At 43.1% G+C, this 27,456-nt stretch overlaps 2 protein-coding genes across 3 annotated transcripts in view; one reads left to right on the top strand and one right to left on the bottom strand.

Moving 5' to 3' along the window:
• Positions 1 to 15,164, bottom strand: part of LOC124595540 (methylosome subunit pICln) — an 81,657-nt gene extending 66,493 nt beyond the window's left edge. The window contains exon 1 of one of the 2 annotated variants that reach the window (XM_047134319.1): positions 14,605 to 15,164. In XM_047134319.1, the coding sequence (XP_046990275.1) occupies positions 14,605 to 14,723 (119 nt within the window). In that variant the 5' untranslated portion in view covers positions 14,724 to 15,164. The remainder of the gene's footprint in view (positions 1 to 14,604) is intronic. The other variant, XM_047134318.1, reaches the window with a different exon arrangement.
• Positions 14,992 to 27,456, top strand: part of LOC124595539 (long-chain-fatty-acid--CoA ligase 4) — a 260,221-nt gene continuing 247,756 nt past the window's right edge. The window contains exon 1 of the mRNA XM_047134315.1: positions 14,992 to 15,356. The gene's annotated coding sequence lies outside the window, so the exon portion shown is untranslated. The remainder of the gene's footprint in view (positions 15,357 to 27,456) is intronic.

The following is a 27,456-nucleotide window of genomic DNA, read 5'->3' as shown; positions in this document are numbered from 1 at the left end:
GCCTTACACACAGTCATTATATTAGCTGGACAAGTGTAGCACTTTTGAACTTGTGAGTCATTCCTTCCACTGATTTCATGTGATTTTTTAAAACCACCTTCTGCAATGCTCGACTACTGTTGTCCGTCAGCACACAAGGTTTGCATCATCTTTATTTTGCTGTGGTTGTTCCTTTGTGTTTCCACCAATAGTTGACTAAGGCAGCTTTAGAAGGGTTGAAATGTTCCTGATCGATCTGCTACTCAACTGACATCTGACGACTAGCCAATGCTTTAAGTCACTGAGCTCTCCTGACCAATCCAGTCCATTGTTACTGCTTCTTTACAGACAACAAAATACTCCCTTTCATAGCAGCAGGTCTGCTGCCTCTTCAGACATCTAGGGGTATATTCCGCATTACATATTGGTGTCCAGATAATTTTGATCAGGTACTGAATACATTATACGAAAGAAAGTCAAAGTTTTAATTGTCACCTCAAATAAAGTCATTTTAAATAAAATTACTTAAGTAGGTTTTTGTTTATTTGCAGGTACACGTTTGCAGCGCTGGTACATGTTCAAATCTCTAAGCCACAGTAACAGTGCCACTAGAGGAGCCAGAACAAATTGGTGCAGCACACCTCCACTCTATCAATGAGCAAAGCCATTTCATTATGGCTCCTCTAACAGCATACTCTGGTACCATGGTGCGGGGACTTCTATCTGGCAACATAGAATTCAACTGGCAGCAGCAGTGCACCCATGCGACAAATAAGAGTGTCAGGATTCACAAGCTTCTAACACTGTCTAGCCCATGATGCATTATTGCAGTCTAAGGTGCCTGTGCACTTTAATTGCAAATGATTTGTGTTATCACTACCAGTGCAATATGTTTCTTAATAGCTAGCCAACTATAAATAGATAGTAATGGCATATGCAGAAGAACATGGACACAGAGCAGCTGAGTGACATTTCAGTCCTCCAAAAAAAAACATTCATGATTGGCGGGAACAACTTGGCGGGGGGGAGGGGGGGGGGGGTTGTAGAGAGAGAGAGAGAGAGAGAGAGAGAGAGAGAGAGAGAGAGAGAGAGAGAGAGAGAGAGTGTGTAAATGTGCATGTAGAGGACTCAAAGGCCAAATGACTTTCAGGGATTTTAAACGTCAGTTCAGTTTTATAAACTAAGAATTATTTTAGTCTGGGTTTGCAATCTAATAACAACAATGGTAAAACGTTATTTTTTTAAAAAAAATTGCTTAAAAATTTCAAGAGTATCTTATGGTCTGTAAAATATGGTATTCCCCAACAAGCCAAGATATGCTATTGTAAGACCCCTTTAAAACAAGGCAGTAAGAGAGATGGTAATAACTATTAACAAGTCTTGTTGTTAACACTCTACCACATTAGAAACCATTACACCTGTAAAAACAGATACCTATCACAAAATAAAATAGTTAGTCGCAATTTGGATTCCAGAATTTCTCCGCAGAAAACTACTTTTTTCCAACTCACAAACAAGATTATATACAATTTACATAACAAAATATTGCCTTGCAATATTTCCTGCAATTTGTCAAAGTATTTATTTTGCAGTCCACAGTATACTCCAATGGAGACTCAAATTCTTTGGCATCATAGATTATGTTAGTATAAGTAACACCTGTGAAAGCAGCCATGTTTATATACCAACTCTGCTGTAACCATTGTTCAACTTTTTATATTGGTGCGACTACTGACCAGTTGTCCACGAGGATGGATGGCCACTGTCAAATTGTGGAAAAGAACAAAGTTGACCACCCTGTAGCATAACACATAGCTGTACAAAACATACTTGATTCAACGGCTGCTTCACAACTCAGGCCATCTGGATCCTCCCCTTCACCACCCACTTTTCAGAACTGCACAGATAGGAATTATCCTAACAACACTCTCGATATCATCCCACCGCCACACCTGTCAGCACTATCCTGCCACTCTAGTCCTTGCATGCTCCACCAGGCAGCAGCAATTCCTCTTTCTCCCACCCACACCGTGCTTGCAATCCCCCCCCCCCCCCCCCCCCCACGACCTTCCCCACCTCGTTCTGGATTGTTGCTCCCTTTCAAAGCGTATCTGTTAGTCTGGCAAGAGGGACTGGAAGTAGTGGTCTTGTGCTTGTGCGTGAGTGCTTATGAATATGCGAGCATCTCTTCTCTGAAGAAGGCTTTCATCAAAGGCTTTGATTTAACAGTCTTTTCATCACGTCTATCAGTAACTCATTATGCCATTTTTACGGTAGCAGTAATCTATTCTTTTCATAGTACTATTGATGTGACAACCTGGACTTTCCACTGTGATTTTTCCTAATGAAATGCAGAGTGTCACATGCGGCAGGAGACAGCCCAACCACAACCACCCTGCCTCCACTCCAGAAGTAATTTAAAACACTATCCGAAAATTAAAACCACTTTCACAGAGAAAACGGAGAACAAGTTCAACTGTCCATGAGTTGTCTGACAATATCAGAGGCAAAAAAATCTGGAAGACCATTGTAGTGGGAACTTTGGTCACCAAATGTAACAGCAACACCAAATGTAGCGGGAAGAGGTAGAAGGCGCCATATTAAGAGGCGTCCAAGCCTTCCAAGTGATTTATTGTTTCCAACTACAGTGCCGCGTTGCCCTCGGTCAGTGTCACCGGGTCCCACAATGCTGAGGGCACCACTTCACTGTCTGTGAAACGGCTTGGCACGGAATGGCTGCCTCAGTGACCCGCACAGCACACTGCTGTGTGACGGCCTTGTATGGCTGTGAAGTCACAGCGATGTCAGGATGCGCCGGCAGCCGACTCAGCGGTCTTTGTCCCTGCCACCTCAGTGCTGCTCGCTGGGAAACCGCAAGGCATCCCAGCGGCATGCTTCCTCGCTGGTGTGGCTAAGATCACAGCGACAACAAGCACCCGAGATCTGGCAGCTGAATCTGTGGCCCTGGGCCTGGATGTTTTCAGTACATGTTGGGTGGGAGCCAAGACGACTGCCCGCGGGAGTGAGCTGTGGAGTGGCCCACCACTGGCTGCTACGGACCCCGCATCGGCCTCAGAGGGTCGAACCAGCGACCCGCCGTGGACTGGAATGATGGCACCTCATCTGCTGCTGTGTGTAGCCGGTGGTGTGACATGTCCCGCCATCCAGGAGAGCTGCCACGCTTGAATGCTGTATTAGTGAACTGGCACCTATTTATATGCGGCTGTGCACCTCCGTTTTTGCTAAACGTGCCGCTCCGTGTCACGTACTCTTAATGCTTAGGTTGGCCAGTGGGCTCCTTCTGCCTGTGACTTGCACCATGCAAACTGCTGCGTGTACTTTTTCCATCGATTTTATGCCCCTGTGGCCTCTATTTTACTTCGCAACTGCTGGTGAGCGTAACTCACTGTAAACAGGGCCGCACCTGGCTGTAACTTGTGCGCTGCGAAATATTGCACCAAAACTGACTTTTCCTATCCCAAACGGTGGAGCTGCTACACCATGCTTAGCATGCAGAGAACAAAATAGGGGTTGTTTTACATGGGCGAGAGCTACTGTTTGCAATTCACCACAAACATAATGTGGGGATAGCTCGTTACATGAAAACATTTAATAAAGGCACTTCTTCCAGGCCTGACTTAATGATAGATTCTTTTCAGAGTATGCTGATATAATACCTTGAGACCTAGCAATAATATACAACAGCTCACTTTACCAAAGATCTGTATCTAAAGACTGATGATGATGATGATGATTTTGTTTGGTTTGTTGGGCACTCAACTGCACAGTTATCAGCGCCCGTACAAATTCCCAACCTTTACTCAGTCCAATCTCGCCACTTTCATGAATGATAATGAAATGATGAGGACAACACAAAAACCCAGTTATCTCGAGTCGGGTGATCTAAAGACTGGAAAGTTGCACCGGTCACACCAACATACAAGAAAGGAAATAGAACTCCCCTATATTACAGATCCGTATCACTGACCTCGATTTGCAGTAGGATTTTAGAACACATACTGGATTCAAATTACAAATTACCTTGAATAAAAGACTATTGGCACATAGTCAACACGGACATTGTTCTTGCGCAATACAACTACAGCCAAGTCGGAGTAAGTTGATCCCAGACATTTGCAGTGGGCATGGCATGGCAACTTGGCAGGCTCACTGCAACCAACAACATAACACAATTTTGCAAATGTCTCTATGGCAATGCCACAGAGTTGTCACAACTCGGCAATGACTACTGTTTTGCCTACAGCTGGTAGTACTTTGCAGCTGAAAGTTGCCAACAGCAATGCGAGATCTTTATTCTCATGAAGTAAAGAGCACTACTGACAGGCGATCGCAAATAGATTCCATATTTCTGGATTTCCAGAAGACTTTTGGTATCTCCTCACAAGCAGCATCTAATTAAACTGTGTGCCTATGGAGTAGTGTCTCAGTTGTGTGTTGGATTCATGATATTGACAGGAAAGTGATTATTCTTAGTAATTAATCAAAAGTCATCGATTAAAACAGAAATGATATCTGGCATTTCCCAAGACAGTGTTACAGCCCTTCTGCTGCTTCTAATCTACACAAACAATTTGAGAGAGAATCTGAGAGGCCCTCTTAGACTGTTTTCAGATGATGGTGTCACTTATCGTCAAATAAAATCAGAAGAAGATCAAAACAAATTACAAAATGATTCACACAAGATATCTGTATGGCTCAAAAATTGGCAATTAACTTTAAATAATGAAAAGTGTGAGGTCATCCACATGGTTTATAAAAGCAATCCATTAAATTTTGGTTACACAATAAATCACTCGAATCCAAAGGATTTCAACACTGCTAAATAACGTGGAACAACAATTACAAACAACAAACTGGAAGGATCCCATTGATAATGTTGTGGGGAAGGCAAACAACAGACCGTGTTTTATTAACAGAACAATTAGAAGATACAACAGGCTTCCTAACAAGACTGTATACACCTCATTAAAAGAAAAGCATTTTTCGCTAGGGCAAGATCTTTCCATTATATTTCAATCACCTGAATGTGAAAATACACACGTCAAAAAAAGCTTTGCATCACCCCGGTTCCCAGAACTCTCAAAGACAGACGTTCACTGTGTATATTGTATCACAGACACAGTCCCTTTGACTGTTCAGAGATGTCACTAAACCTGCCCAAGAATGTAAACAAACATGCATGAACAGTGTCTATTAGACAGAGGGGGCCGACAGCCGATCAGTTCCAGTTACTCCACCAGGAAGGAGGTACTTAGCTTGTCTTGTCTGTAGTTCAAACATGCCTAGACGGTCAATACCGCGGTTCGATCGCGTCACATTGTTACTTTGTGTCAGGAAGGGCTCTCAACAAGGGAAGAGTCCAGGTGTCTGAGTGAACCAAACAGATGGAGGAGATACAGAGAGACAGGAACTGTCAATGAGATGCCTCGGCTCAGGCCACTCAAGGGCTACTACTGCAATGGATGACCGCTACCTACGGATTATGGCTCGGAGGAATCCTGACAGCAATGCCACCATGTTGAATGACGCTTTTCATGCAGCCACAGGACGTCGCATTACGACTCAAACTGTGGGCAACGGGCTGCATGATACGCAACTTCACTCCCGACATCCATGGCGAGGTCCATCTTTGCAACTTCGACACCATGGAGTGCAGTACAGATGGGCCCAACAACATGCCGAATGGACCTATCAGGATTTACACGACATTATCTTCACCGATGAGTGTCACATATGCCTTCAACCAGACAATCGTCGGACGCGTGTCTGTAGACAACTCAGTCAGGCTGAATGCCTTAGACACACTGTCCAGCGAGTCCAGCAAGTTGGAGGTTCCCTGCTGTTTTGGGGTGGCATTATGTGGGGCTGATGTACGCTGCTGGTGGTCATGGAAGGCACCATAATGGCTGTACGATACGTGAATGCCATCCTCCAATTGATAGTGCAACCATATTGGCAACATATTGGCGAGGCATTTGTCTTCATGGACGATAATTAATGCCCCCATCATGTCCATCTTGTGAATGACTTCCTTCAGGATAACATCACTCGACTAGAGTGGCCAGCCTGTTCTCCAGACATGAACACTATTGAACATTCCTGGGATAGATTGAAAAGGGCTGTTTATGGAGGACGTGACCCACCAACCGCTCTGAGGGATCTACACCAAATCGCCGTTGAGGAGTGGGACAATCTGGACCAAAACAGTGCCTTGATGAACTTGTGGCTAGTATGCCACTATGAATACAATCATGCATCAATGCAAGAAGACGTGCTACTGGGTATTAGAGGTACCAGTGTGTACTGCAATCTGGACCACCACCTCTGAAGGTCTCTCTGTATGGTGGTACAACATGCAATGTGTGGTTTTCATTAGCAATAAAAAAGGGCGGAAATGATGTTTATGTTGAACTCTATTCCAATTTTCTGTACAGGTTCTGGAACTCTCGGAACCGGTGATGCAAAACTTTTCTTAATGCGTGTATTTTGTTGAATCCACTTACATAGGGAGAAACTATCATCGTAATAAAACAAGTGAAATTAGAGCTTGTACAGAGAGATTTAAGCGCTTGCACACTGTTTGAAAGTGGAACAGTACAGACATAGCATGAAGTTGGTTCGAAGAACTATCTGCCAGGAACTTACTTGTGAACGGCAGAGTAGTCATGCTGATGTAGAAAACTATGGGTTAATCTGGTACGACCAATGTGAAGTCGACATAGGACAGTGGATTCTTTCTGGGAAGAACACGAGCAGAAGAGCCATGCTGCAGTAGTCTCCCTGACAATTCATAGTCTGCATAGAGGGAACAGTAGCCTGTCAGATAGTGTCCAAGTCAGGAGAGATCCTATTTGCACCCACAAATCCGTAATTGTGACCACGAATACTGAGTGAGTAATCATTTCTTTCGCCAAAAAAGCCAGCCAATTTATTCCCTGGGATAGCCACATGACTTAGAACCCTGAGAAAAATAACCGAGCGGCAGTACGACTCAGGTCAGAATGAAAGTCGTGAATAGCAAAGTTCAGAGGTTGACAAGAGCAACACTGATAAACAGCCTGGAGGCTGCTCACAAGGCACTACAAATTAAAATATGGTCGAGGAAGGTCTGTTTAATAAAATGTAGGGCTGTGTTAATGGCTATCAACTGCACCATAAAAATTCTACACATTCCCAGAAACATATTTCTGACTGACAGGCGATGTGAAAGCATATCCCATCCTATCCATGGTTTTTACAGCCACCAATATAAATGATGGTACCACCCCAATAATCCTCAAGAACTGAGAGGTGAAACTTTAGATCCTTGAAATAGTGGTCAGGGTATTAATCAAGAAGAACAGGAGGAGGGGAAGGTGCAAGAAAACTCATGAAGCACATTCTAAGGAGGTTATGTGGGGGTCCAGTCAGTAGGCCTCTAGGTATATGCCAACTGGTAACCCCACTCGAGGGATATAGCCTATATATCTGTGTGTGTGTGTGTGTGTGTGAGTGAGAGAGAGTGTTCTGAACTGTACAACAATGTACAAGCATTGGGGGCCCAGGAGTCAGGATCAGGATGGGCTGTGGGAGAATGATAGAAATGCACAACTATTGTTTTTGCAGGAGAGAAATGGATGCCACAGGAAAGGGTCCAAGGCCTTTAGGATGGCACCCTGGAATTGGTGTTCAACTGAAGCTGTAGATAGAGAGCTGACCAAATGTCAAAGTTGTGATGTACCGCGTGGGGATGACCAGTTGTCCAACACATCACTAGCCCAGTGATTGCAATGAAGATGACTGTAGCACTCAGCAAGAATCCTTGCAGCATGCCATTCTCTTAGATCCATGAGGAGCTGAGTGATGTACCATCTCTAACTCGAAACAACCAGTGAAATAAAAAGTGATGAATAAAAATTGGCAGGGAGCAACTGCAAGGAGGTATTGGTATTTAGAAAAACCCTGTTGTATTGCCATTTCGAACATAACCAGATGGTTAGTTGTGGATCTTCCCTCCCAGAAACCTTACCATAGTGCCCATAAGACCTCATTTCACAACTCAGCATAAAAATTGGGCTACCATCCTGTGAAGCTGTTTGCAGGGCATGCCGGTGAGGCTAGTCAGTTGTTAGCTGTAGATGGATGTCGATTTTCTGTGTGGCTTTAGGATTGGGATGATGATATCTTGCCACTGTGAAATGAAAACACCTAGCCAAATACAGCTGAAGATGCTGAGTAGGTGGAGTCTGAGTAACATTCAGATGTTGGATCACCTGATTATGAATCAATCAGGACCTGGGCTGTATCAAGTGATGAGCCAAGAGACTTAAGCAGTTACCAGTCAATAAAAGAATCGTTGACGGGGTACAGGATAGGAGGGATGTGTTCATCTCGTGTTTTATGCATTCGAAAGATGGCCGGGTAAGAAGAGAATGCCACTGCAGTCATAAAGAGGGTTGTGAGATGCTCAGCAAGAACAGAAGCATCAGCAGATATACAGCTGTGAATGAGGAGACCCAGGATAGTTGCTTATCTTGGTGGCCCAAAAGACTACAGAGCTCTGCCATACCTGGGGTGAATTTAATTAGACGTCCAGCCTTATCACAGAGTTTTGAAGGCAGCCTTATCAGGAAGCTTGAAAGGCAAAGGTCTCAAGTTCAAATCTCATTCTGGCATGCTGTTTTAACCTGCCAGACGTTTCTTAAAAGTTCATGTTTCTCCTACGATAATTTTCAATATGGAAAAAAGGAGCATGAATAAAAAGCCATGAAAGGAGAGATATTGGTGGATCTGAGCTGTGAAACTGACAGTCTCCTGAGAAAAGAACTTAAATTTGTGTTGATTAAACATGTATTTTCGAAATAGTAATGAGAGATTAAAATTGGGCTACTCCGGTGAACAAAGAGAAATTCTCTTTATAAGATGGTGTCATACTTGGCCAAAATCATGCTAGATAGACAACATTACACAATGGACTAGCGTGCTGAGGAAGAGGAGACACCACCTCACAGTGCGGTGGCTCATGAGCCTCAGCTCACGCCCTGGATATCGTGCTGGTTCAGTAGGCACTAGTCGCCAGCCCAATATCCTCATAGTGCACATCTAATACCTTTGGCTAAGTTTTCTTGCAAACTGGTATTAACAGCTTCTATTGTAGGCTCATAGGGTTGCAGAGGGGACTTAGTAGACAAAGTTTTGATAAGGAATCCATGTCCAGAAATGTATTGTTTGGGTGAAAAATAAGTTTAAGAGCAAATCCCACTTCACAGTATACATACAGTTAAGATAAAGAGCTTGGGCGTCTGTGCTCTACAGGAGCCCTAGGCATGGCCATGTTTCGTCTGGTTTTCTTCTACATGACAAAGGATGCACTCTTCAAGTTGACAGTGTGCCATGTTATGGAGCACCAGTGAGCCCTGCTAGTTGCAACTGTATCAGTCCCTCGAAGTCATGGTTGTACTCTGATGAAAATGGTACACTATACTGCACTTGCCATGAGAACTGTTGAAAGCACTCTCTTCTCAGTTTGTGAGCATACCATAATGCAAGAGATTTGAAAGTGATCTGGCCTTCAAACTTATTTTATATCCAAACAGTACATTTCCAGACATGGCTTCCTTATCCAAACTTTACCTGCTACTTCCCCCTCTACAGCATGTAGAAGCCTGCAATAAGAATTGTGAAACAATCTGTGTAATGTAACTGTATGCAAGTCAGCACTGAACATACTCCATATAGAACTGCAGAAATTGAAACTTCCAACCCCTCCCCCCTGGGTTGTTTGCTAAGAGTTGGAGTTGACATTAGGATGTTATTATTTATTGCAGAAGAGAATGGAGATATTCATCTCTCCCAGAAATCATCATCGATTCCCAAATTTCTGCTGAAAAAAATAAAGATACAGAACAGAAACCTGGGCCATGCCATCTTTTTGCGTCCACTGAAAGTCTACCTGGCTTTTAAAATGCTGACACTACATTTAATGCAGATAGACAGCTGCTTATTTTGGCAGCACTGTCCTTTTCCTCAATTCAGACTGAAAATCTGTTTTCACCCATGTCTCCTAAAATGAGAGACAAATTTTAAAATGGGTGTATTGTTCACTTTTTCGTGGTCCGCCACTTCTCAATGCTGTCACTGTGTCCTAACACAGACAGCTGACTCTGCAGCATCCAATCAGTCTTACGAAGCACCCATTCTTGCAGATGATGTTTGGTTACTGCTTTCTCACAGCTACCTGGATTATAACAGGGAAAGGAAACTGCAATGTAATTTATTTACCATTTTGAACAAAGCAGCCACTCCAAGGCAGGTGATAATATCGTGAGGCCTATGCTGCTAAACAATGCCAATGCAGTGCTGAAATTCGTCACTTTAATAACATTTAGAAGGCATGAGTATTTTATTAGAAGCAGATCCTTTAAAACTTGACACCGGAGGCAGCTGCTGGAGGACCTCAGAGCATATTCTGTGCACAGACATGTCCAATAAGGAAAATAGTGGCAGGAGTTCTTGAATGAGGCCTGCGACACCTTTACTGTCAACACGTTCACATTGGGACACACAAAAACAGCACATTTGCTACATGTGAAATGATGGTGTTAGGCGAGGAGTCTTAAGAGTTTGTATGGTGGTAAGTACCTATGGGACCAAACTGCTAAGGTCATCGGTCCCTAAGCTTACACACTACTTAATCTACCTTAAACTAACTTAGGCTAAGGGCAACATAGACACCCATGCCCGAGGGAGGACCAACTTCCGACGGCCTTAGACAACATGGCTACCCTGCACGGCGTTGAGTTTATGACTCATCACCCATTCATAACTGAGGCTATCTATACATACATCTCAACTCTGCAGAAACACTTAAGTGCACAGCAGAGGGCACTTTCTGTGTGCTGTAATCTTGTCTTTACAATCCCTATGGAAGTGATATTTTGTGAATTATTGTATATTCCTAGAATCATCACTTAAAATTGGTTCTTGAAACTTTGCAAGCAGGCATTCACACGTGAGCATCCACAGAAATTTAGCTGGGGATGGGCAAAGTGCAAGACTCTAAAATTGGCAAACAAGCTTTATGTTACAAAGCAATTGCTAAAGCTATAGCACTGAATCACTGAGATTAGCCAGCCACATAATGCTACAACCAGCTAAATAAGTGGTGCAGTGGAATCACAGGAAATCACTTTTAATTGTGTACAAGAAATTTTAATTAGTAAAAGCTCTGTATTCCGCAAAGGGAGGGGGGGGGGGGCATAAATGCCTGTGGATGCCTATGCTTTCATGGAATAGTTTTGGGTCTGTCATCTTTCCTACAAAGCTTGTATCCCCTTAGCAAAGAGAAATCGGAGGGCTTGATGAATGTATCTTGTAGACAAATACAGACAAGTTTTGCCTGTAATGCAATTTTTAGTTTGTGTCTGTGTGTGCTGCAATCATTCACTGATTTTGGGTATCATCTTTCAGTGGTGTTTCTGCTACCCTTCTCTCTTCATCATGGTGGTTACTATAAGTGAAAGAAAAAGAGGAGTGAGAGGTGGTGTTTTACTAACTCGTATGTGTCCATATCTCCATAACCTATATTGAAGGCTTCCTGGTCAGATGGCACTTACTCTTATTTCACAGTCTTAAGTTTACCTCTGACTGTAGCCTTCCTCTATTTTGGTGACAGGAACTGAGCTGTAGCCTGGGACGCACTATCTCTATCTAATGATTGAAAGGGTTCTTTAGTTGGCTAAATTTATTTCAACTAGACAATTCTTTCTTGAGTTATGCTTGGAAGATTTATTTTGCTTCAGCATATGGTGCACATTTTGTAACTTTAATTACCTGGACTCTCTTCTTTCCATTGAAGTTAGGGCATCCCACCTCCAGACTGGATGCTAACCTGTGGAGTTAATGCACCATGGCAGGGATAAGCATGTTGTCTCAGATTCAAGAGCAGCACGACCAAGTCTTCAACAGGTTGCACCACATCTACTACCCACAGTGGAATGGAAAATCTCTTGCATTCAAGTACCTTACCTGAATGAAACCTGCCTTGAGATACCCAGGTAATACTGGTGTATTGAAAGCAGTTCTCTCTCTCATACAATCAACCTTTATCATTGTATCACAAGCCTCTGTGATGCCTTCGGCCTGCACTTCAATTATAACAATTATATCTATGACAGGCAATATAAACTTCATAACTCCATTTTGCTAAATTTTACACGAGAAGTAAAAATGATTTCTTAAAATAATAATAATAATAATAATAAATGTGTGTGTGTGATGCAGAAAGGTGCTACATGTGCAACACTCTACTAGAAACTTAGGTACTGACATATTAGAGACATCAGTGCACTTCCAAATCTTGTCTTTGATAATGGAGTTACTGGAATTACGAGGTTTTCACAGACAGATGGAGTTACGATGTTCTCATTGTCTACCATTAATATCTTAACTTATAACACTATCTTCATTTGAATGAAGTTTCAAGCAGCACACTGTTGACTGGGTGCCCTTTAAGTTCCTTAACTTTCAATAAGTTTGTCACCTTCTGAGCTGTTACATCTCAAAAAACAGAGTGTTATTCCTCATTCACTTCACTGATTTAACTCCACCAAGCAAACCATGGCTTATATAGAACACAGATAGTTTATCAAACAATCCCTTTTCACATTTCATTAATATGTTCAGCATAAAGGGACATTTTCTGTTATCAACTCAAAAGCTTCACAGGGAGGACTACATATTCAAGCTCTTGTTTGTTTGGATGCTTTTACTCCCTGGCAGTATACCTACTCTACTGGCAATATTTTTTTTTTTTTTTTTTTAATTTCCAGGTTCTTTGGAATAATATAAGAACTGAAATTGTAGCAAAACAAAAGCAGAACTTCCTAAAGTTCCGTCACAGAGGATGATCAATGAGTATTGTCCAGTTTTATTCTGGCACCACAGCTAACGCTGAGTGATATTAATACCAGCGGCATTGAGAAACTGCTGAAATGACAAGAAACAGTCAAACAGTCATAAAGTGAAGATATACTTCATAAGCTGAGGACCCCATGGTCATCAATCTACATCTGCATCTATACTCTACCAATGACTGAACTGCACCATACAGTACATTGTGTGTTTATTACGTATTAGGATTTCTTCCCACTCCACTTACATCAGGTGCTTGGGAGCAAGATCTGTTTAAATACAGCCATGGATGAAGTATCAGTAAAAGAGATGAGAGCATCCTGAGAAAAATTCCAGGGGTTAACACTAAAAAGCTCTGTACAGCAATCAACAAATTATCCTTAAGATTTGGAGCTTTCAAAGGAAGAAGGAAGGAAGATTAAAGCTTAACATCATACTGACAATGATGTCATGGATACTATGAACTGCATAAATAATCAGGACTCTGCGCACAATCACTTTGATTTTATGTTCATTTAGCTACGCCCCTCTATTTCATCAAGTTACACGTATCTGTACCGTATACAAAAGTCGTATGTCTGCGTCACAGTAAATTTTTTAGTTTCACAAATTATTGCACATGTGGGGGATATTATTCTCAAAGTTGGTGTGCCTCTTTATTGTGCTATCGTTAACTTAGAAAGGAACCCTACCATGGCCTGTGATTAACAGTACTGAATATGACTAGATAATGTATCACCCTTTCTCATTAATTTCAATGGTTCCTATGATGTAATCGAGGAAAGATCTAAACTTTGGAAAATGTTGGTTGTAGTGACCGATTTGTAGCGCACCCTGAAGTCAAGGTTGAATGAAAGGCGATAATTTGCTTGCGAGTCAGCAAAGCTAAATGAACATTGCGATAATTGATTGGCCTAATGTTTACATTCACACACTATTTAAACGCATTTTGCCATATAAATATAACATCCTTTTCGCCATAAACACAAACTGCACGTTACATTCAGAAAACATACCTCTGATAATGGATATGTCTCCTAGTATTTTGATGCTCATTCTGTAAATACCTCGCAAATAAGCTAGGAAAAAAGCAGGAGGAAGAGGGGGCAGTAGCGGTGACCACTACGTATCTCACCCTAATTGGGCCAATTACCCGAGGGAGTATCGAGTTATCACCCATGATATGGTTCACTGTATTTCATCACTTTCATTAAATGCCTTTTTGTTGTTTTTTTTCTCCCTCTAAACAAATTAAGTATAGCGTAGATACGAAGTAGGCTACTTTTCTCAAAAGCTGACAGATCTTATTCATTAACTAAGAAACAGGTTAAAACTACATCTACCATCAAATCACATTGTAACTTATCGCATATCATGCACCTATTTCGCACATCACAGTGTGCACATTTTTAAACAAAAACCATTAAAGGGACCAAAGAGGAAATTATATTATAACAGAATTTTCTTTCATGCTACATAAAAGTCTTATCGTATTTCTATTTCAATGTCGTCCACATGCACTGCGTAAGAAATAAAATAATAAATTAAACACATACTGCAATCCTAAATGCCGGTTGGGAACTTGTATATGCCCTTAACCTACATTAACACCAACGGATGGAAGCAAGAAATACTATGTGAAATAAAAGCCATACTCTCTAGTAACTGATGTCACTTGTAGAATTTAAGTCAGTTCAGCATGTTGAAACGCACCTTTCCGTTATAAACAAAGTGCCTTTCCCAATATCTCTGTTGTTAACGTGTGCGACAGTGGCGGGCTGTTGGTGTCTTATGCCTTCCGTAGGAGGTGGAAAATTACTTAACACAACCATTTCCAGAGTTTCAAAATTACACACAATTGCAGATCAGTCCGAACATTCATAAACAAAACACTAATACATGTACACAAAACACTTTCAGCTTACAACGCCTCCCGCGTGCTGAATTTAAGAGCAGCTGTCACTTGTACCAACATACGCATCATGGAATGTGTCTGTAACACACGCAGGAAGGCTACATTTTGGCTTTGTTATGTTGCTAGAATTGGTATCAAACAAATAACAAAATGTTACGAGTGGGCAGTAGCATACACGTATTTTGTATACTGTGAAACATGTTATTAACCGGCAGTTTTGACGGCACTTAGCGGTCATTATGATTTTGTGTCCGTGCATCATAAGTTGATGTTTCTAACTGCTCGATGATAGTGAGAATATCCTCGCGGAAACCCGCATCTGCGCAGTGGATACTTGGATTCATTGATCGACTAGCGTGTGTCTACACACACTACGTCAGTAATCACGCCACTGCCAGGGGCTGGAAAGCGGGCGCGCGATTGGTTGACTTGAAAGTTCCAAAATACGACAGATCCGTAGCTGTGTTGTGAGCACACTTCGTGCTTTGCGTGTGTGACATCAGCGCGGGGAAGACGTTGCAACAAAACGTTTACTTAGTTGCTTATCGTGGTAAGTAAAGTCGTATTTTAATTGCTTATTATTGCTCATTAGTCTGGTTTTGTTACATATTGTATTAACACATGGATTGCTTAGGTTAGAGTATGAGGTAAAAACCGGTATGACATCAAGCCGTAGCTTGGATGAGATGTCATTGCAGTTCATACTTGATAGCGTCTTATATCTTTGGAGTAGCTTGTGATTGTATACATATGCGGGAGCATCACCAGATTTAGTTGCTGTAAATTCACGTATATAAAGCGGAAGAAATGTTACTGTGTATCTAAAGGAATCCAACCATTGTATATCGGAGAAATAATTAATAGCTAGTACTAGAGGGAGGCAACTGTAGGCACTGCCGGCCGTTTTGTGTATTGCATGCAGTGCGTGACAGATGCGTTGTTGTGTGACGTACCGCCAAAGCATGGTCCATGAATCAGTCAACGCAGAAACTACCGTAAATTTTGAACACACGTCACGGGAATTATTGTACAATTTGCTGCTTAAATGTGATTTTTTTAATAATCTACGAAAAGAATTTTAGATGTACAAGCAGCATGTATTGAGATACATTAATTTTAGTAATGGAAACCTAAATGCGAAAAATACGCTAAGTAGATTCTTGATTGTGTATAAAATTCTGAAAATTGTTGTATCCATATACTGGTTAACTGCTTAGTTTTGAACATTTCGCAGTATACAGAGTATAAATACAAAAATAGTATTTGTACATAGTCTTTATTTTCTTAAATGACTGAAATAGAGGACCACAGATAGTTGACATGTAACTTGTTTATAAATACTCGGGAAGAAGTCACGTGTTCTAGTCGCTATGAAAGCGACAACGGGAAACTGGTTTAACACTTACAATAACATTTTTTAACTTTTGTATGTGTTAAATAACCAACCCGAGTCGGTTTTTAAGAGTCAAGGGAAGGGGAAATAAAGTTATCTATAAATCTGTTACGATTCATGCTCATTGAGATAATTAGTGCACAACACATTATAAAGAACTGGGCGTGTATCTTACACGCTATCTACAAATGCAGCCTGCCTCACGGAAAGCCAAATCTTCACTGAACGTTTACAAATAAAATTACTATAACCCCGATTAGTTTTCTTGCTTATATATTTTCCATTTTCAGTGATAGTAAATGAGTTTCTTATAGTGGCGGCCGTGGAACGCTTTTATCACCAACGAGGTAATCGTTGAAACACCTTCCATACCCATACAGGTCTTTGATTGTGTTGGATTTAGGTTTCCTAAAATCGCTGAAGACAAAGTCATGGCTTGTTTGAAAAGCACACTTCTGATTTCCGTCCTTATCCTTACTTCACCCGACCTTGTGATCCATTTCTAATGATCTTGTCGACGGAACGTCGAATCCCGATTACTGGCACATGTATATAGAGGACATACCATGCTAGATGCAGTTTACTTTTCACTGCTAAACGAAAGTTTGCACCGACATAAAAAAGACCAGGTAACTTACATCACACGATTTATAGTAATATAAACAAATAATTTACACCCCATTTTACTCAGACAACAGTACTCTAAAAGCTGATATCTTTTACAGTTACCTGCCGACATTTCTATTCATAGCAGGGCCTCTTTGGTTGTCATCCGCGGCACCCTTATATCACAGCGGCACGTCGATATTATTCTACGCCCCGTTTTGTTACCCTTCATGGTAAGCCCTCCGGGGCTTACCTTTCAGCAAGATAATGCCCGCCCATATACAACGAGAGTTTCCACTACTTGTCTTCGTGCTTGCCAAATCCCCTACCTTGGCAAAGTCGCCGCGCCCGTTCTCTACCAGTTGAGAACGTTTAGAACATTGTGGGAAGTGCCCTCCAACCATCTTGGGATTTTGACGTTCCAAACGCGCCAATTGGACAGAATTTGGTATGATGCCCCTCAGGACATCCAAAATTTCTATCAGTCAGTGCGAAGCCGAGTAACTGCTTGCTAACAGCGCTTGTCCAATAGCAAGTAACTTAAGCAAGCACTTGACGAGGTGATTACAGAACAAAAACTTGCGCAAGTTTACTTCTGTAAGTCGCTAGCACAAGTTAATTTCAGCAACTTGCTTCAAGTACTTGAAAAAGAGTTTCCACTAGAGACTCGTCGTGAGATTGGCAAGTGATTGTTTACAGTGTCGTGCTAATAAAAACTACAGCAGTCTCCATCCTTGTTGCATTACTATTATTATTATTATTATTATTATTATTATTGAAGAAAAACTGTGACAAAAAATGTTAAAAAAGAAATATATGGGTGAATAAATGGACACGGAGATGTACATATTTATCAGGAAACACTACTGAATGGATTAAAATTAGAGGCCTTCGCTCAGATCAAAAACATTGAGAATGTCGTATGCAATTTTCGAATATCTTCTGTCTATTGTACAATAAAATAACCAGGATACAAAAATTACCAAGAGACCATCATTCAATTATTCTTCGACTTTTGCAAACAGTATTTATTACTTTTATGACAGCCGTAATGCATTCAAGAAAAGGATACAAAAAAGCCGCTAGGTAGATCACAAAGAAATCGGCAAGCTAGATCACAAAGAAAATCGCCTTTTAATTACTCTTCGATTTTTGCAAACATTATTTATCATGAACATAATGCATTTTTGTTTACGCCAAGATTAAAAATCAACTCAAGTGCAAAGACGGCTCTACTGCCATTCTACTGCCTGAAACAAACCAATCGGTTAATGTTTTGGCAGTTTCTTGGCTGACGGTGACCAAGTATATACGCCGACGGAAAAAATCAAAGTACCAAACAATAGTTAATGTAGAGTAGTGAAATTTCGGAAATGCTTGCCTAGGTTTGCAAGATCACAGGTTACCATAAGCGTGAGATAAGCCATTGCAAATGTGAAATGCTGGTACATTTACAAGGTGTACAACTTTGCTTCCGCCGTTTGCCGATAGGTGGCGACAACGGTAAGTAGCGGTCGAAAGAAACAAGATTGCAGACATCACGAAGTTAGCTTGGACCTCGGTCATTCAAACATTAGTCGATTCGGCGGAGTCTCATCGAATGCTCTCAAGTACGTATGGTAAGGACGCTATTAGCGAAAGAACGTGTCGTGAGTGGTTTCAACGATTCAAGAACGGTGATTTTAACGTCATTGACTGGCATAGTGATGGAAGAGAGAATGTTTTCGAAGATGCAGAATTGGAGACATTGCTGAGTGAAGACTCGCGTCAAACTCAAGAAAAATTGGACGATTAGTGGGAGTGACACAGCAAGCCATTTCAAAACGTCTCAAGGCTATGGGCATGATTCAGAAAGAAGAAACTTGGGTCCCGTGTGAGCTGAAATCAAGATACATTGAACGGCGTTTGTGTGTTTGTGAGCAGTTGCTTCATAGGCAAAAACGGAAGGGATTTCTGCATCGCATTGTGACCAGAGACAAAAAATGGGTTCATTAGGATATCCCTAAACGCAAAAAATCATGGGGATATCCTGGCCATGTTTCCACGTCGACGGCCAAACCGAATATTCACGGCTCCAAGATCGTGCTCTGCATTTGGTGGGACCAGCTCGGCGTCGTGTACGATGTGTTAAAACCAAGTGAAACAATCACAGGTATTCGTTACCGAACGCAATTAATGCGTTTGAGCAGAGCATTAAAAGACGAATGGCCGCAATACATCGAGAGGCACTATAAAGTGATTTTGCAGCACGATAACGTTCGAACCCAAGTTGCAAAAGAGGTCAAAACGTACTTGGAAACGTTAAAATGGGAAATCCTACCCCGCCCGCCGTATTCTCCAGACATTACTCCCTCTATCACGTTTAGATCAATGGCGCGCATGGCTTGGCTGACCAACAATTCCGATCTCGTGAAGAAGTCACAAATTGGATCGATTCGTGGATCGCTTCAAAAGATGAACAATTTTTGACGCGGGATTCGTACACTGCCCGAAAGTTGGGAGAAAGTAGTTGCCAGCGATGGAAAACACTTTGAATGATACATGTATAACCAATTTGTTTCATTAAAGCGTCAAATGCTGGCGAAAAAACGGCGGAAGCAAAGTTGTACATGTAATAACCGATGTAACTGGCACATTGTTGAATGCAAACGTTGTGTTGTACAGTTTGCCGGATGGAAGTTTGTGGGATGGAGTTACATGCCTGTTGCACTTGGTCGGTCAATACAGGAACGGACAATACTGTTGTGGATGACACTAGAGATTTCCTCCGACGATGTCCTATATGTGCTCTATTGAAGACAGATCTGGTGATCGAGCTGGCCAGAGCAACACGGCGACGCACTGTAGAAAATATTGGGTTACAACAGCGGTATGTGGGCGAGCGTTATCCTGTTGGAAAACACTTTCTGGAATGCTGTTCATGAATGGCAGTACAACAGATCGAATCACCAGATTGACGTACAAATTTGCAGTCAGGGTGCATGGGATAACCACTAGAGTGCTCTTGCTGTCATACGAAATCGCTTCCCATACCGTAACTCCAGGTGTAAGTCCAGTTTTGTTGCAGGCGCTTACCTGGCCTCCTCCTAACCGACACATGGCCATCAGTGGCACTGAGGCAGAAACAGCTTTCATCAGAAAACATAACAGACCTCCATCCTGCCCTCTAATGAGCTCTTGCTAGACGCCGCTGAAGTTGGAAATGCTGGTTTGGGATCAGTGGAGTGCACGCACGATACAGGGCCTCTGGCTCAGTGGCTGTTTGAAAGTAGTTTGTGCTCGAGTGTGAGTTAATGTGATGACAACACTTTAGATTTTAGACCCTCTGTGTCCTGAATGGCACCTCCTAGGGAGCGGACCGAGTGCTCCTCCTCCGCCTCTATCGCGCCTTAGTGCGCTCGAAATTGGACTATGGAAGCATAGTTTACTCCTCTGCTCGTCCGTCTATTCTTCGGCGTCTTGACTCTATCCACCACCGTGGATTACGTTTAGTGTCTGGAGCTTTTTACACCAGCCCTGTGGAAAGCCTTTATGCTGAGACTGCTGAACCTCTGCTGTCCAATCGGCGAGCTGTCCTACTGAGTCTTTATGTAGCCATCTGTCTTCCATGCCTGCTAATCCGGCCCATGACATTTTTTTCGACGCCTCCTTGGATTTAGGGTATGCAGGCCACCCTTCTTCCCTACTACCACCGGGAGTCCGCTTCCGTCAACTGCTCCATTCTCTTTCCTTCCACTTTCCTAAGACTTTCTTGACAACTTGGGGTACAGCACCGCCTTGGCTCCGGCCCCGGACCTGGAACTGCCTGCTCCGTGACCTTTGTCAGTTTCCCAAGGATGGTACCCCTTCTCTTGTTTATCATCGGGCATTTGCTGCTCTATGCGCACAAATGAAGGATGCCACATTTATTTACACTGATGGCTCAGAAGCATCGTTTGGTGTTGGGAGTGCCTATATTGTTGGCGACACCCCCAATCGATTTCGGCTTCCCGACCAGTGTTCGGAGCTTTACGCTGTTCTCCAGGCTGTCCAGTACATCCGTCGCCACTAGCGGGTACAGTATGTTATCTGCTCAGATTCGCTCAGCTCTCTCCTCAGTCTCCAAGCTCTGTACGCTGTCCACCCTCTGGTCCACCGGATTCAGGACTGCCTCCACTTGGGAGGCGTCTCTGTGGCGTTCCTCTGGATGCCAGGACATGTTGGTATCTATGGAAATGAGGCGGCCGACATAGCGACCAAAGCTGCAGTCTCTCTTCTTCAGCCAGCTATTCGCATGATTCCCTTCGCCGATCTACGGAGTGTTTTATGTCGTCGTGTTGCTCTTTTATGGCACGCACATTGGTCGACACTTCCCAATAATAAATTGCGGGACGTGAAAGCTCTTCGCTGTGCTTGGACCTCTTCATCCCGAACTCGTCGTCGGGAGGAGGTAATTTTAACTAGACTCCGGATAGGGCACTGTCTTTTTAGCCATCGACATCTTTTACGCGGCGATCCACCCCCACTCTGCCCCACTGCTCTCAACTGTGGACGGTGAGACACCTTTTACTTGAGTGCCCCTATTTTACTCCGTTATGCGTCCGTCTACAGCTGTCGACTGATATATCTTCCATTTTAGCAGATGACACGCGCTCAGCCGATCGCGTTCTCGAGTTCATTAGTGCCAGTGAGATGACGTCAGTCATTTGAAGCTCTTTTTTGGGGACAAACAACTCCCCTTCTATTGTGGTTTTTTAAGCTTTCCTTCTGTTTTTGGTTTCCCCACCTTTTTTGAGTTTCGCTCCCATTGCTGCTGGTTTCCAGTTTCGTTTTTTTACCTTTTCCTAAGTCACAGACCGGGCGCTAATGACCGTAGCAGTTTTGCGCCCTAAAACCATAACAAAAAAAAGGCCTCTAGCTCGGAGCTGTTCTTGAAGTAACGGATTTGTAACAGCTGACTGTGTCATTGTGGTGCCAACTCAGGTTGCTGCTGCAGATGCAGTATGATGCGCAAGAGCCCCAAGCCGAACACAAGTGGTCCGCCCTCTCCGTAGTGCACGTGGCCGTCTGGAGCTCGTCATCGTGCGACCTTTACGTTCCAGTGACATCCACTGCCAGCAGTTATGTGCAGTGGTTACGTTCCTGCCAAGTCTTTCTGCAATATCGCAGAAGGAACATGTAGCTTCTCGTAGCCCTACTACAAAACCTCGTTCAAGCTCAGTGAGGCGTTGCCTTTAAAGGCACACTCACCACGTCCATGCGCAAAGGTAACTAACGCTCACGACCGTTACAGCGTTTTCAAAACAAACTTGATTTGCATCGTACTAGCGCCACCCTTACGCGACTTGCGCGAAATTTGAATAGACTTAATTTTTCATACGTAGAAACATGCCTACCAACTTTCATTTATGTCGCGCAACTCCTTCTTGATGTGTTTTTCCTTCAGTGGATGTTTAAGGGTTCACATGGCACATTTGCTTCCGTTCATCGGTCTTTGTGCTATTCTCCTTTTTGACACCAACATTATCCTACCGGCATTGGCCACACAAAACTTAAGCAAGTTTGAGATAAACTTCCAGCGAACTGGCAAGTTGATCAAATACTTGCAGTAAGATGCAAAAAACTGTTTCCACTAATTTGCGGAAGCTACTTCTGCAAGTAGACGGAACTTGCGGAAGTAGACTTGCTGAGGGTGTTTCCAGGTCAAAGAACTTGCAGAAATTGCTTCTGCAGGCGATTTGCGGAAATTTACTTGCTAGTCGACGTGCACCTCAAGGGCCATAGGTAGACCAACGCGTTATTGAATTTGTGAAGCTCAATCTCTTACATAAATCATCCGATTTTTCACCATTAGTTTGTCTGTACGTGCAAGTCAGATACACTGATTTCCGACCCATTCGGATTATTCCCTGGCGATGTGTACTTCTTTCCTTAGAGTTTACAATACAGTTTTGTCCACAGTATAGCGTCGGCAGTAAACGATGCATGGAACCTAGAGATCTTCAATTCTTTACGGGAAGTCGTTCGGAGCAAATCTAATTTGTTTCGGTCTCGACAGGAATATACGTGTATTGCCGAAATCATCCTTACTCGGTAAAATAAGTACGAGGGTGAGTCAAATAAAAACCTTAAATATTTTTTAAAATATTATTTATTGTGCAGAAGTGGTACACAGATGTATCAATTTTCAACATAATTTCCCCCACGCTCATTGCAAGTCCTCCAGCGCTTACAAAGTGCATAAATTCCTTTAGAAAAAAAATTCTTTTGGTAGTCCGCACAACCACTCATGCACCGTGTGGCGTACCTCTTCAACAGAATGGAACCTCTTTCCTCCGCTTGCGTCTTTGAGTGGTCCAAAGCTACGGAAATCACTTGGTGATGAGGAATGACGCCATTCCTTGCTCGCTCTCTTCGTTTCCGGTTGGTGGAAGTGAAATCACGTTTCGTCCCCAGTAACGATTCTTGCAAGGAAGCCATCACCTTCTCGTTCAAAGAGCCGAAGAAGTTCTTCACAAGCATCAACACATCGTTCTCTCAATTCAGGAGTCAGCTGTCGTCGCACCCATCTTGCAGACACTTCGTGAAATTGGAGCACATCGTGCACAATGTGGTGTGCTGACCCATGACTAATCTGTAAACATGCTGCAATGTCATTCAGTGTCACTCGGCGGTTTTCCTTCACTATGACTTCTACTGCTGCAATGTTCTATGGAGTCACAACTCGTTGTGCCTGACCTGGACGAGGAACATCTTCCACCAAAGTCACACCATTTGCGAACTTCCTACTCCATTCGTAGACTTGCTGCTGTGACAAACATGCATCGTCACCGTACTGAACCTTCATTCGTCGATGAATTCCAATAGGTTTCACATCTTCACTACGCACAAACCGAATAACAGAACGCTGTTCTTCCCTGGTGCACGCCGCAAGTGGGATGGCCATCTTTATACTGATACTGCGACGGTATGTGTGTATCTGCACTATGCTGCCACCTACAGGCCATTCTGCACGCTGTTTGTAGCACGCTTACTAACTTACATAATAACGGCGCGAAATTTCGATTTGTTATTACAAATTTAAGGTTTTCATTTGACTCACTCTCGTATATTGAACGGGCGTCAATATTTATAGAACTTTGCAGTCCCCTTCAGTATATTGGGCAAACTGTCAATACAAATCTCAGGCGGTCAATATTACTGGGTAACGCATTACTGCACAATAATTACTGAACCTGATGGAATCCAGTTGTCGCTGATCGATACTTTTCGGTAGGAGTTAATGTCTTCGGGAGCACTGCACTCGCGCAACCATCATTGACGCTAGGGCAGAATCTGCTTAATACAGTTTTTCAGTATAATCCAGTACGATATTGCACTGCATTTGTTCAGAAGTATGATGCAGTGTTCCTCCGGACATACATGCATTTCTGAAAGAACAGGCGCTGCGGCTATTACAGCCGAAACCTCAAAGAGTGCAGCCATTGTGAGATGCATGAAATGTTGTGAATACGTGTCTGAAGAACACAGGCATTGCAATATCGTTTTCACCCGCCGCCACCGGGCAAGTGACTCTCAATTAAAATATCCCCCTGTACGGGAATAGACATAGTGGATGCACGAGTGCAGGTTGTGGACACATGGTTGACGACATATGGAAGATCGGGTCTGGCCACGAAGCATGCTCGGATAGTCTAAAGGTAAGAACACCGCTCGGGATAAGCGGGAAATCCGGGTTCGAGTCGCGGTCTGGCACAGATTTTCACTGCCGTCATTCCATTATACATTTCATGTACTATATTGTTCCAGTTGCTTATTCATTATTAGTAGTGGGCTACATGATGATGGTATGATTTGAAGCTCCTTAAGTTGCGCATTTGCTCATAGACCAGTCTCATGCCAACGGTTCCAGGTGGGCTTGCTGACATCGATGCACCATCAACCGCAGTGTGTTCTGCGTTTCGTCGTGTGTTCAGCAACGGCTGATGCAGTGGTGCAGGCACGAATCCGTGCGCCCGTTGTCATCTGAATTACAGTGACGCGTACGTGCACGTGCATTGTTATCACCGGCACCCGCGTCGGACAGCTGACCGTCTACATCCACAGCGCAGTGCAGACGTCCGCCACACCATCCGGGCTCCCGCAGTCCCACAGTACATCCTCCTGCAATTCAGCTAAAAGTGCAGGAGTTGTACCGGAGAGTAAAATGGCTGATCCCTTTATCGTGTTAATTCAGTAAGGAACTGGAGAGAAATACAGAGGTGAAGAGACTTGGGCCTACCAGTGTAGTGTGGAAAGATACATCGGAAGGTAATATCGGGGGTACCCCAACGGATTGTCATATTGCCGTTACTGTTTACTATGTGCGCACTTCTAGCCATTAAATTGTAACACCAGAAAGGGTAGCAAATAACGAAACTTTACTTATTATTGTTATGGGGCATAGTAGGAATAGCCGGCCGGGTTGGCCGAGCGGTTCTAGGCGCTACAGTCTGGAACCGCGCGACCGCTACGGTCGCAGGTTCGAATCCTGCCTCGGGCATGGATGTGTGTGATGTCCTTAGGTTAGTTAGGTTTAAGAAGTTCTAAGTTCTAGGGGACTGATGACCTCAGAAGTTAAGCTCAAAGCCATTTTGAACCATAGTAGGAAGAATACAGGGTTAAATTTATAGATGATCTGGAGATATGCAGGATGCGAAATTTAGTGCATAAATCTGCCAAGGTCTGGCAGCGACAGTGGCTCTAACCTGGCGTTATATCGAGTCGAACTGAGTTGCGAAGATTCGTAAATGTACATCATTCCTTGCTTCTTCAGCTGCGTGCTAGAATCCTGGAAAATCGCACCCATCACACCCATACTCAAGGAAGGAAATAGGAGTAATACGACGAATTACAGACCCATGTCAGTGACGTCGATATGCAGTAGGATTTTTAACATACTCACAAGGGAACCTCCCCATCGCACCCCCCTCAGATTTAGTTATAAGTTGGCACAGTGGATAGGCCTTGAAAAACTGAACACAGATCAATTGAGAAAACAGGAAGAAGTTGTATGGAACTGTGAAAAAATAAGCAAAGTATACAAACTGAGTAGTTCATGGGAAGATAGGCAACATCAAGGACACTGGGACCGCAGGAGCGCCGTGGTCTCGTGGTAACGTGAGTAGCTGCGGAACGAAAGGTCCTTGGTTCAAATCTTCCATCGAGTGAAAAGTTTAATTTTTTATTTTCAGTTTATGTGACAAACTCTAATGTTTTCATCACTTTTTTGGGAGTGATTATCACATCCACAAGAAAACCTAAATCGGGCAAGGTAGAAGAATCTTTTTACCCATTCACCAAGTGTACAAGTTAGGTGGGTCGACAACATATTCCTGTCATGTGACGCACATGCCGTCACCAGTGTCGTATAGAATATATCAGATGTGTTTCCCTGTGGAGGAATCGGTTGCCCTATGACCTTGCGATCAAATGTTTTCGGTTCCCATTGGAGAGGCACGTCCTTTCGTCTACTAATCGCACGGTTTTGCGGTGCGGTCGCAAAACACAGACACTAAACTTATTACAGTGAACAGAGACATCAATGAAGGAACGGACAGATAATAACTATGCAAAAATAAAGAAAGTAAAATTTTCACTCGAGGGAAGACTCGAACCAAGGACCTCTCGTTCTGCAGCTGCTCACGCTACCACGGGACCACGGCGCTCCTGAGCTCACGATGTCCATGATGTTGCCTATGTCGCCCATGGACTACTCAGTTTGTATATTTTGCTTATTTTTTCAGAGTTCCACACAACTTCTTCCTGTTTTCTCAATTGATCTGTGTTCAGTTTTTCAAGGCCTATCCACTGTGCCAACTTATAACTAAATCTGAGGGGGGTGCGATGGGGAGGTTCCCTTGTCAGTAAAGCCTTGCTTAACCGAACTCGGGTCAGCCGAAACTTGCGTTACCCGAAAAGCCTCCGAAAATCAATAAACCAGGAATTAAGATTGTACTGCATGCAAATAATTCGAGGACGAGAGCGCTGTGAGCATAGCTAGTGAAGGGAGGTGGGGGTCCGAGCTTGAGTTGCTTCCCCAGCCACCGACTCACCAGTCTATAAATATGGCTGGCTACACTGTCTACAACAGTGCATTCAAGTGTTTGTTAACTTCCTTTGTGTTTGTGTTTTTGTTCCATGGCGACTAAGCCAGAATGTGTTGCGATTATTTTCGCTGATAATTTAGTTACTATCAAAGAAGTTGAACAAGAAAGTTTACTAAAAACTGTTGCAGCTAATTACAGTGATGGTGTTTCCACCGTTTCGGAATGGGTGAAGCCTAAATTTTTGAGAAAGCTGTGGAAAATCTTCGCAGAAAAACGCTTTGAAAAAGTTGGAAGAATACAGGATTTGTTTTTTGTTTACCCAACAACGAGATAAATGCTTGCCTTTCAGTTGTCCGACAATGCAAGAAAAAGCTAAAATATGAACATTAGGGTTGCCATCCGCCCCATTATATCGGGACTAGCACTGTTATGGACCTTCTTGGCCGGCCGGAGTGGCCGAGCGCACAGTCTGGAACCGCGAGATCGCTGCGGTCGCAGGTTCGAATCCTGCCTCGGGCATGGATGTGTGTGATGTCCCTAGGTTAGTTAGGTTTAAGTAGTTCTAAGTTCTAGGGGAGTGATGA

The sequence above is a fragment of the Schistocerca americana genome, chromosome 2, assembly GCF_021461395.2.
Source record: "Schistocerca americana isolate TAMUIC-IGC-003095 chromosome 2, iqSchAmer2.1, whole genome shotgun sequence".
Classification (NCBI taxonomy): domain Eukaryota; kingdom Metazoa; phylum Arthropoda; class Insecta; order Orthoptera; family Acrididae; genus Schistocerca; species Schistocerca americana.
Note: the sequence above shows the minus strand (reverse complement) of the source record. Positions and strands in the feature narration are given on the sequence as shown.